At 41.7% G+C, this 12,194-nt stretch overlaps 1 protein-coding gene across 1 annotated transcript; it reads right to left on the reverse strand.

Annotated features, from left to right (window-relative positions):
- Positions 1–288: 288 nt before the first annotated feature.
- Positions 289–9,222, reverse strand: LOC149245165 (disease resistance protein ADR1-like). The gene is made up of 6 exons (XM_089437384.1): positions 9,127–9,222; positions 8,586–8,995; positions 8,012–8,186; positions 1,759–1,939; positions 1,448–1,656; positions 289–1,127 (listed from the first exon to the last, which is right to left on the reverse strand). Exons 1-6 carry the CDS (start codon positions 9,185–9,187, stop codon positions 289–291), a joined length of 1,875 nt encoding a protein of 624 aa, XP_089293510.1. The 5' UTR covers positions 9,188–9,222.
- Positions 9,223–12,194: the final 2,972 nt, after the last annotated feature.

Consider the following 12,194-nt stretch of genomic DNA (forward strand, 5'->3'; position numbering starts at 1 on the left):
TCATAAAATAAAGCAAAACATTACAAAGATCCTTGTTTGGAACAAGGACAACAGAAGTGGCCATTTACATCTACATTCATGGACTTCACTTCAAGATTATTGGTAGATAAATGGATATTTAAAAAAACAAAAAACAAATTCCTTCTAAGAGAAGTCAAATCGTCATCTTGATCAGCTGAACTGGAACTTGGAGACTTTTCAATACCCATAACCTTTCCCATATTCATAAAAACATGTCTTGGTTTCTTACCAGTTTATGATTTAACTCCTTGCTGTGTAGGTAAGATATCAAGCATCCAGCCAATCCAGACTGAAGTGTGCATCTACCACTTCAACTCTAAGCTCTGGAATAGCAGAGCTCTTGAAACGCATCCATTGCTGTCCAATCTTCTCATCACAGATAACATGCTTTAGATATCTCAGCCCTCCAACTGATTTAGGCAGCTTCCTCAATCGGGAGCACTCTCTCATGTCAAGCTCCTCGAGTTTCTTTAGTTGTCCTATTTCCTCGGGAAGTTCTTTTAGGCATTCACATAGCGAAATGTCCAGATATTCCAGCTTCCCAAGTTTTCCAATAGATGCTGGAAGCTCTTTCAAACCTAGACATGCAGATACGCTTAACATTCTTAAAGAGCCGAGCTTCCCCAAGTCATCAGGCAACTTTTGTAGAAGGTGACAACTAGTGATAGACCACTTCTCAACTGAAGACGTGTCACAGATACCAGGGGGTAACTCCTCTAAATCACAGCAGTGGTCCAAGTTAAAATCTTGCATTATGGGAAGCTTTAGGCTTGACTGGGAGCTGTTGAACCTGGACATATTTCCAAGCCCTTCACATAATCTCAGAGATAGCTTCTCCAAGTTCTGCAAGACTTTACTGTGCTCTTGAAGTGGGGGCACATTCAACTTCTCCAAGTGAATAGTCTTAAGCTGAGTAAGTGAAGATAAGGCTGGTAGACCGTTCACTGTGGCTTTCTTGTACCCATAATTAAACACTATGAGGACTTTCAGTTTCCTCATAGAACTCAAAAATGATGGAAGAAAGTATTTGCTTGCAGAAAAGAGTAAAACCAAAGCCTCTGCCTCACCAAAATTCATCTCACACCACTGATCGTCTTCCATTGCACCTACAGAGGTGAACCACAGATGCAAAGTTAGATTAGAACATTATAGGTTATTGCACACCCTATGAAATCATTGCATATCTTTTCTAACTTTTGAATAGAACATTATATGTTATTGCACACCCTATGAAATCATTGCATATCTTTTCTAAGAACTTTTGAATCAATGATCAACACCTAGATATCATTACATATCTTTTCTTGCAGATCACAGAGTGACAGCCTATTTGGTGTAGGATAAGGTTGGCATGTGACAATTCTTTTGACTCCCATGTTTAGAAAAAATTATGTATGCTTCAAGCAAAGCTGTTAAAATCACCCACCTGTGTGAATGGAAACAACTTGAGCATCAAACGCTTGATCCTTGAGCAGCTCCCATTTTGCTGGCAAACTGTCCTCCTTTTTGGGCATAAGCAACCTCTTCCTACGAGCTATGCTGCCTCGGGATGCCAAATATAGGGCCAAATCCCGCATTACATCATGTTGAGAAAAGTACAGCTCAGAGGCACTGCCATAATTGATTGCTTGGCTCCTACTACATCCAATTACCAAGACAACAACACAATGTATAAGACAGAGGAAGCCAAGATTAAATGAGCTTGAGCACACAACAATTAGAAATGAAGGCGCTTACCTGAGATTGCTTGTTAAATTCAACAGATTTCTGCTTGCAAGCTCTAACAAGATGACAAAAGCATCTTGCCACTCCATCTTTCGCACATAAACCCAAATATCCAATAATGCATCCACTGAGATTTTTCTATCCTCTGGAAATGACCCCAAGTCTAAGAAGCACTCCCGTGCTTCCTTGTCCATGTTGGGTATTTTTAAATGGGAAAATACCAAAAACCATTCAAGCAAATACCACAGAGGCAATGCTCTGTTTCCACTGTTCCAGGATCATTTGCAGAGAACCTCTTTCAAAAAGAATAACTCAGAACAGAGTATTACACAGTCATAAAATCATTTCAATTCATTAAAACAAAACACTGATACACATTCATCCTCTTTCACTCAGAGGGATCTACCAAAAACTTGCATTCAGCAAAAACAAAAAAAACTCTGTCTTTTCTCTCCACCTGAGAGTTCACTGTGCTGGGTTTACTGCTGTAAAACCCATTTTACATTCACTACTGTAAAACTATTTTTACACATACTGCTGTAAAAATATTTTACACATACATCTGAGTGAAATCCCTTTTTTTTCACATTCCTGGGTTTTCACATTACAAAAAAAACGTATGCATTCTTTTCTTTTTGCGTTTCAATGCAAATCCAATTCATTAATAAAATCTATGCACTACTGTGCACTGTCTTCACCTGCTTCATGCGTGCTCTCCTGTTTTCTTCACTCGCACTGCTGTGCATAAACTTCTATTTCATTTTTTGCTCCACACCGAGCTCTCACACTACATACATACCTTTTTTATTATAATGAGAAAACTGGATTATTTGTGCACTGCTGTGCAACACTTCAACTCACTCCAGCTTCCGCTGCACTCCCATTTCACAATGGCCAACTCTTAAAAAACATTACCACTCACAGAGCCATCACACACCATTACAATACAATATGGGCGCAGCCACACTACATAAAACTGCTGCACGTTACCATTATACTACAATCTAAAACTGCTACACATAGATTTATTTACGACTTATATAAAACATATATATAAAAAATATATATAAACCTATGCGCCCATACCCATATTAATGGGTCTTCACCAAAACAATACGACCAACCATTAAGAGCATTAACGCTTCCATCCTCGGCGGTCAGCGGAAAAGTCAAACACTCCACGCAATGCATTGATTTGATGCGGGTCGTATGCAGCTTCGGAGATCGACGGTGGAGGATGAAGAAGAAAATCCAACGGTGGAGAATGATATCGGAAGGCAGTTTAATGCTGAGCTTTACCTCCCGATATGTCAGAGATGCTGACGTCAGGCGAGAGCCACGTGCCTGCACCAAAACGCATCGGAGGCCAATATACGGAAACAGCCTTTCGCTGGAAGGTGGTGCGATATCGTCTCAGCGGTTTTGTGGTTTTGCTCGGAGGTTTTGGGGATATGCGCACGGCTGCTCCACGGGAAACTCAGCCCGCTGTTGAAATTACGTTTTCAACACTCCCCTTTAATTTCAACTGTCGGGCATTCGGTCATACCCAGACACTTCCTCACATAGAGGGATTCACCAACTGCTTCTGATGCAGTTCACAAACAAACAAAGTAGTCTTCCTCTTAATAGAGGGATTAACCTGAAACTGTGCTTAAGAGCACCTTCCTCATGACAGAGGGATTCACCAGTGACTATGCTGAAAAGCATCATCCTCTTTCATAGAGGGTTTCACCAGATGACTGCTTCAAATGCAGTTCCAAAACAAACAATCATTGCACTGCTGTGTGTGCAAACTCATTACATTGTTCTCTTATGCTGATGCATATTCTCTGCTGCACTGTTGTGCCATCTTCTTTACTGTGTCTATCCCACACTGCTGTGTCTACACTTGCACTGCTTGTGCACTTTTCAAAGACAAAATACTCTGTCTTTTCTGAAACAATTACACTGTCCCAATTTACAAATTTACACTGCTGTGTGTAAACATTTCTTACACTCATTGTTGTTGCATATATTGCATTTCAATTCAATGAACAACAAATTCATTACATTTACCTTTACTGCTGTAAGGAAAACTTCTTTTGCATGTGCTGTTGTTCAAAACTTCTTGCTGCTGCATTTTTCACATTTGCATTTCTGTGTGCTTCTTCTTCTTGCCATCATGCTGTTGTCCATAACTTCTTGCTGCTGCATTTTTCATATTCACTGCTGTCCATACCCATAACCATAGACTGTCATCCCTGGGTTTTTATTTGTTGCTGCGTTGCCTCTGCAATTTGCACTGTCGCTGCCTTTTGTTTCATCATACTGCTGTGCCCATACTCTTGGCACTTCATTCTCCACAAAAAAAATAACACAGGCTGCTGCCTTTTCTCATGCACCCTTGCTTCTCACAATCTTCATCTTCATTTTTTTATTTTCATAATGCACTGCTGTGCAATTCCTTTCATTTTTCTGCTGCCAACCACATTCTCATTCACCCATGTGCATTAAAAATCTGTTGTCTATGTTTTTCTTTAGGCATTTCTGTGCATGTTGCATTGTATACAAAAAAAAATTACATTTTTCACTGCTGTGTGAAAAAATTCATTGCATTCTCAGCCACTGGCCATTTACGCTCTGCTGCATTTTGCCTTCTTCTTATTTTCTTATCACTGCTTTGCATTTTCATTCCCAATACAAAACATTTTCCATCTGCTGTATATTATACTCACTCTGCTGTGAGTGTATTCTCTCATACTACATAAAAGGAAACTACCTTCCATTGCTATGCATTTCAATGCATGTGCACCACAAAAAAATTTCAAACTGCTGTTCATTCTAATCCATGTGCTCCAAAAAAATTTTCCAAACTGCTGTTTTATGTTCTGTCTTCCCACTGTTGTGAGGGTTTCCATGCTTTGCATTTTTCTCTTATCTCGCTGCTGCTCTTTACATTTCAGCGCTGCCATCTTTTCTTCTTTATGCATTTCTGTGCATATTGCATAAACACAAAGCAAAAACATTGCTGATTTCATCACTGCTGCATATTACCTTTTGGAGGGATTAACAAAGATTTCATTTGCAACTGTTGCGCTGCAATACATCCTCCATCAACAAATGACTGTTAATACAGTTCAGCAAACAAAAAAAAAATCAAGCTCCCCTTTAGTGTATGCTTGTCTTCTTTTGGCAGACTCTTCTCAAAACAAATTTAGATCCACTGGGGAGTTCAAGGGGTTTTCAGATTGCCTTTCCTTCCTTCTCCATACTTGTGTAACTTTCTTCTTTTGCATGGGACTAGCTTGTGTAAAAGCCCATGTCAAGTTACAATCTCGTGCCATATGCCCAATGTTATGACACTTGAAACATTCTACATTTTTCATGAATGACATTTCATGATTTCTTCTAAAATTGTTCCTTGGAGGTTGTCGAAGACCACAACATCTATCTCCATGAAATGCTCTACAGTCTTTTGCCATATGACCAAAGTTTGAGCAAGCATAACAATAACCATAAAATGAACTTTGGTACCTGGGAGATGGAGGTTTCCTTGATGTACTTCTGAAGCCTTGCTGCCTTGAGATCCTTTGATGATCACCATTGCCTCTTGCCTCTTTGACATCAGCTACATTTCTTCTTGGAGCTGGTTTTCCACTTGGAGCAGGATTTCTTTTATTGCAGCCTTCATTTTTCTCCTTGTCTTTGCTGGAACTAGGAGCTTCACAACTTCTTTCTGGCTTCTTCACATCTCCTTTGCTTAAAGCATCCTCATCCTTGTTTGAGGGTTCACCTACATACCCAAGTCCTGATTTATCAGATGGAGATCTGTGATAGCTAAGCATGTCATCCAAAGCTTGAGAGCTCTTCATGATCTTGTTCATCCCTTCAACCTTCTTCCTGAGGAGGACAATCTCTTCTTCTAGCTTTTCACATACATCATTTCTCTTTGCTAGTTGTCCCTCAATTTCTTCCTTGCTACGAGTAGCTTCAGCTGCTACTACTTTGAAGGAGATAATCTCTGTCTTCATTTTGGAGATTTCTTCATATTTTGCTTGACTGCTCTTCATTTTCTTTTCAGCTCCTTGTGCCTGCTTCCTGGCTTCTTGTAGTTCAGACTTAAGGGAGGAGACCTCTACCTTGTACTGTCCAATCTCTTCCACATGCTTATTCACTCTCTTGTGTCTTTGTTCAAGTTCACTTGTCAAGACATCTGCTTGCTTCTTTGCACTATTCAGCTGATTTGTCATGGATATGACTTCTTCATGATGTTTCCTCTTGCATTGGTCAAGCTCCTTCTTCAGCTTGGTAAGCTCTTCATCCCTTTCTTTTACTTGAAGCTTGATGAGGTCAAGCTTTTCACTTTCAGCTTCTATGATGGGTTCTTTTTGACTCATTGTCATGGTCAGTGCTCCCTTTGCATGAAGGTCATGCAGTCTGTCCCATATATCCTTTGCTGATGTGTATTTTCCTAGATTCCTCTTCACTGAATCAGGCAGTCCATCCAAGATAGTCTTTGTTGCTTGTGCATCATACTCCATGGATTCTTTATCCATCTTGCTGTCATCAATCACTGACTCCCAGACTTCAATCCCTTCAAACATTAGGAAGGCCCTCATCCTTATTTCCCATACATCAAAGTTTCCATCAAACTTTGGGGTTTCAAATATAATGTATTCTAATGGATTGCCTTCTAGTTTAGTAGAGGAGGGAGACACATTTTTAGCAGCCTTGGAGGCTTTCTTCTTTGACCTTGCCATTCTTATCTAGGCTTTAAATACTTGACTGTGTTTTCTTTTAATCACTGACTGTTTCTATAACAGTAACACAAAGGAAAGCTTTGAGAAATTACCTTAACCCTTTTGGCTGTGGCTTCACACTGCTGGAGAGCCTTCAGTGCTGCAACAAGAGTCCTTCCTTCAGCTTCTTTGAGCCTTCAAAGAGCCTGGACTAGCTCTGATACCACTGTTGGGTATTTTTAAATGGGAAAATACCAAAAACCATTCAAGAAAATACCACAGAGGCAATGCTCTGTTTCCACTGTTCCAGGATCATTTGCAGAGAACCTCTTTCAAAAAGAATAACTCAAAACAGAGTATTACACAGTCATAAAATCATTTCAATTCATTAAAACAAAACACTGATACACATTCATCCTCTTTCACTCAGAGGGATCTACCAAAAACTTGCATTCAGCAAAAACAAAAAAAACTCTGTCTTTTCTCTCCACCTGAGAGTTCACTGTGCTGGGTTTACTGCTGTAAAACCCATTTTACATTCACTGCTGTAAAACTATTTTTACACATACTGCTGTAAAAATATTTTACACATACATCTGAGTGAAATCCCTTTTTTTTCACATTCCTGGGTTTTCACATTACAAAAAAAACGTATGCATTCTTTTCTTTTTGCGTTTCAATGCAAATCCAATTCATTAATAAAATCTATGCACTACTGTGCACTGTCTTCACCTGCTTCATGCGTGCTCTCCTGTTTTCTTCACTCGCACTGCTGTGCATAAACTTCTATTTCATTTTTTGCTCCACACCGAGCTCTCACACTACATACATACCTTTTTTATTATAATGAGAAAACTGGATTATTTGTGCACTGCTGTGCAACACTTCAACTCACTCCTGCTTCTGCTGCACTCCCATTTCACAATGGCCAACTCTTAAAAAACATTACCACTCACAGAGCCATCACACACCATTACAATACAATATGGGCGCAGCCACACTACATAAAACTGCTGCACGTTACCATTATACTACAATCTAAAACTGCTACACATAGATTTATTTACAACTTATATAAAACATATATATAAAAAATATATATAAACCTATGCGCCCATACCCATATTAATGGGTCTTCACCAAAACAATACGACCAACCATTAAGAGCATTAACGCTTCCATCCTCGGCGGTCAGCGGAAAAGTCAAACACTCCACGCAATGCATTGATTTGATGCGGGTCGTATGCAGCTTCGGAGATCGACGGTGGAGGATGAAGAATCAAATCCAACGGTGGAGAATGATATCGGAAGGCAGTTTAATGCTGAGCTTTACCTCCCGATATGTCAGAGATGCTGACGTCAGGCGAGAGCCACGTGCCTGCACCAAAACGCATCGGAGGCCAATATACGGAAACAGCCTTTCGCTGGAAGGTGGTGTGATATCGTCTCAGCGGTTTTGTGGTTTTGTTCGGAGGTTTTGGGGATATGCGCACGGCTGCTCCACGGGAAACTCAGCCCGCTGTTGAAATTACGTTTTCAATAGTCCAGGGCATCAATACTGGTCTCCAAGCATCTAAGAAGCCCTTCTTTGTGATAATCTGATATCGATTCCCCATTTAAGAGCTTGTTCTTGGCACCCTCCCAGGCCGGATGAGGCTGACCATACAAAGAGCTTCCGATCACCTTCAGAGCAAGTGGCAGGCCTTTACATTCCGCTTGCACCTGTGATTCATACATCAGCAACACTAAGTGAAAATTCTATAGGTGGAAACCAATCAAATACCAAAAACAAAAGTTGTTGAAAGCATGAATATTTTGCCTCATAAGCTTAAAGTTTATTCACAGGTTTTTGTTTGATTGTTTATGAAGATGAATATACAATTGAGTCTATGACTAGAATCTTGTTCACTGGATTACCGATACCATTGTTAATGGCAGAGTAAGTATTAATATGGAATTATGTGAAACTATAATGATATCTTGATATGATATGCCACTGTAGTAATTGCTTGTAATTAGGGACATTTAGGAGAACACTGTGTCACAATCATTAAATTGAACCAAACTTAGTAAAATAATATATTGCATATAAATAGCATTCCAGTACTGTAAGAGACATACCTGCTTGACTAGCTGCTCGTCCGCATTACTTGGAATTGATTTCTGTCCAAAAGCCCAAAAGCAGAAAAGGGGCAGAGCATCGGCATCATCCAGCAATGGCAATTCATAAAGCCTGGTAGAGGTTGTTGTGCGGATGATAGAACGATCTCGGGTTGTCACAAGGGTCTTATAACCTTCACCTTCAAATAACAATTTTTCCAAAATTGCCTTAGACCAGACATCATCCAACACCACAAGAGTTCGCTTGGCTCGCCTGAGCAGCTGCTGCTGCAGCTGTCTATGTGCATCCTCGATATTCTGAAATTCAGGTTTCTTCCTCCGAACAATCTTCTCCCACATGGTCTCTAAAATTTCCTTCAGGTTCGGGGATTGTGAGACCGTGATGAAAATGATATTGTTTTGAAAAGCACCTGCCATACATAAAGATCAATTTGTTAGGATGGAAATTCCATAAATTGAACAGAAATATAAATTTATTAAGTGCAAAAAGATAGCCTTTTAGGAAATGAAAATGGTTTGAATAAATAAAATCCCCAATTACCTTTAATTTCTTGATCATTGCAGAGGGACAATGCCATAGTTGTTTTGCCAACGCCCCCCATACCTTGCACCCCAACTACGGACACCTCTCTCTGGAGTAGAATCCTCTTCAAATTAACAATATTTTTCTCCAGTCCCAACAACAAAATGAGACTCCAATGATGAGCCACTACAAGCTTCGTCAAAAGCTCCATGTGGACCCATTTGTTGTAACATCATGGCATTCTCATCGGGATCATTGGTGAGCCTGGGAACGATTGTTTCATTCACGTTTCTCTCATCCACTGCCTCCAAAGTTGGAAATAATTAATTCCTACTTGTCTATGGTTGTAATTTTCTAATTGAGGAGTTTGTTCCTACATAATAGGAATAAGCTAGAATATAGTTTCTCCTAGTTTAGTGTGTGGTTGAAAGAATCTCTCAACCACACTACTGTACGTCTAAGATAGCATTCCTATCTTGAGACTATTGATTGTATAAATATGTGTGTAATTTCCTCATTCAACAATTAATAGAATATATTTTGAGTGACTGCAATTTTATCTTGGTATCAGAGCCCGTGAGGGCCTGGCCCCTCCTGGGCTTGGCCCTTCCTGGGCATAGGATTTAAGATTTGTTTGTCCATTTTTTAGTCCTGCCATGTAGAAGGAGAGATGCCCCGAGTTGGAGAAAACACCTGGTGTGGCTGCTGGGAGCATCGTGTTGTTGTCAAATCTCGGTTGCCTTGATGAGCCATCTACACAGGTTGAGTGATGCATCTCGTAGGAGGATGCAGCAGCTCCACGAACGGATCCCGCAGTCTCCGTTGCCCTCGTCTGATCTCTGCGGGAGCCGATCATGGAAGTGCAGAGAAGCGGAGGTGATCTGTGGCAGTATAGTGGAATAGATACGAGCTGCAGGAGGAGAGAATTTGTTTCCGGTTGAAATGACTCGAGTCGAATGATGGGGCGGTAGACTGCCAAAGTTTGATCGCTGAAGAAGGAGCTGCTTGGAGTGGCCTAAGGTCCGTAGGAAAACATAAGCATTTTTTTTTTCCGCTGGGAAAAAGAAAAAAAAACTTGATGCTAGACTTCAATGGTCAGACTATTGTGGTGAATCTGATGTGATTGCGGGAGATCTCGGATACACATCCCTGGATGTGTGGCTGTGTGAGAACCCGCGTAATCCTGTGGGTGAGTAGCAGCGGATCCAGATTCAATCGAAGGAATCAAAGAATTCTTTGTGAAATTTTCAGCGGATATCGAGACAGCAAGCCGAGGGGGTGTCGGAGAAAGCCGTGGGTAGAAACGAACTGAGGAGGGTTTTCTCGACCTTCGACAAGAATGGCGACGGGCTTATCAACATTCAGGCGATGAATTTGAAAGGGACACTGCCTGCGGATCTCAACAAGCTGAGCGCCCTGAATTCGATTAGCATGGAGAGGAATTTGTTGTCAGGGCCGTTGCCCAGTTTCAGCGGATTGTCGAATCTGCAATCGGTGTTTCTTCGCAGCAATGCGTTTGATTCCATACCGGCAGATTTCTTCCACGGGCTCACGAGTCTACAATTTTATCTTGAGCAGTATGGAATCAAGGGGCACTAGTCGGTGGAGGGGGCGGTGCTGGTGGCTAGTCCCGTGGCAGCAGTCGATGGGAAATAACGCCAGCGTCAATAATAACAGATCCGGTGGTTGGTTTTGCGAATGCAAATACTACTGAGGTCTTTTGATCACGAGAATATGGGGATCAATTTTGATGCTACAAAGACATTCCCGTTGAGACCAGTGGTGACGACTTCCCTCCTCGGGTTAACACTTTCTCTGAGATCGACTTGGAAGAGAGCCTGAAAAACAATATACGAAGGATCCACAGGCTTTGGAGTGGGACTCCGCAGTCCCCTGAGAAGAGAGAGGAAGCCCGCTGCTTCTGGCAGAAAGGTTGACTGATTTCTCTTGCTTTCGGGCTCATTGAAACCTGTCCCTCTTTAATGGAGTGCCCTCGATCTGAAGTGTGATTGGGTCATTTGATTTACTTGATCAACTCAAGGTTTTGGCGAGGAGGCCATCTTGGGATACAGAGGGCCCGCACCGTGCCCAGTGGCGATGGAGAAGAGAACACTTTGCCGACTCTTTGGGATGCCCTTCCCTCCATAGTCGTCGTGGGAGGACAGAGTTTCCGGAAATACTCTGTGTTGGAGAGCATCGTTGGAAGGGATTTTTTACCGTGTGGATCAGGTATTTCTAATAGACGGCCACTTGTCCTTCAACTTCACAAGACTGATGAAGGCAGAAGGGACTACGGCGAGTTCCTTCACCAACCCAGAAAGAAATACACCGACTTTGCACTGGAGAGTAGCCGGTTGTGCTGGTTAATGTGCGCATCATGCTGGTGAGCAAGATGGAGAGGCAGGGGTATGTGTTGCTGAGGAAGGCAACTGCATTATTTGTTCAAGGAGGAGAGAAACTTTGTGTTCGAGTTGAAGGGAGCGAGTTGCTGGACTTATTCTTGTGTCCCCCTTATGTAGAGAGCCTTCCTGGACTGAATGGTTCTATACAAGGTTGCTGGATGAGAGGCAGAGCAAAAATGTTATGCGGTTTTTACAAGCTATTGACAAGAGACATGACCTTTCTGAGGGATTGAAGAAGCTACGGTGTAGAACTTTGATATTTGTAGGAGAAAATTCTCCTTTTCATCAGGAAGCTCTTCACATGAACGCCGTAATGGACAGATGGTCCTGTCACGTCATCCTAAACCCCTATGCCCACGTCGATTACCAGACAAAGCTGTTGACGTGTCCCTTCTGCTTCAACTGCCAGGTGGTCAACCAAACAGCGACAACAATCTTCTCGGCCTTCAGGGATCCAATACTGTGGTGGTCTGCGAACCCGATGGGGGTGTGTCCCATTCACGCAGGCGATGATTTTTCTGGTTTAAATCTGGGCGCCAAGGGAGGCAATCCGCTTTATGATGGATCGTGGAGGGGATCGTATCTGTTATTTTATCTGCTATGTTCAATTTCCTCAGATATTTGAGGGAATAGATCCCGGTGATTGGTGCGAGATTGTGGTGTGGCTGCTCGGATTCGAGCCCA

Source organism: Pinus tabuliformis, chromosome 7 (assembly GCF_031772625.1).
Source record: "Pinus tabuliformis cultivar Carrire ecotype Pingquan chromosome 7, CPIR1, whole genome shotgun sequence".
Taxonomy (NCBI): Eukaryota; Viridiplantae; Streptophyta; class Pinopsida; order Pinales; family Pinaceae; genus Pinus; species Pinus tabuliformis.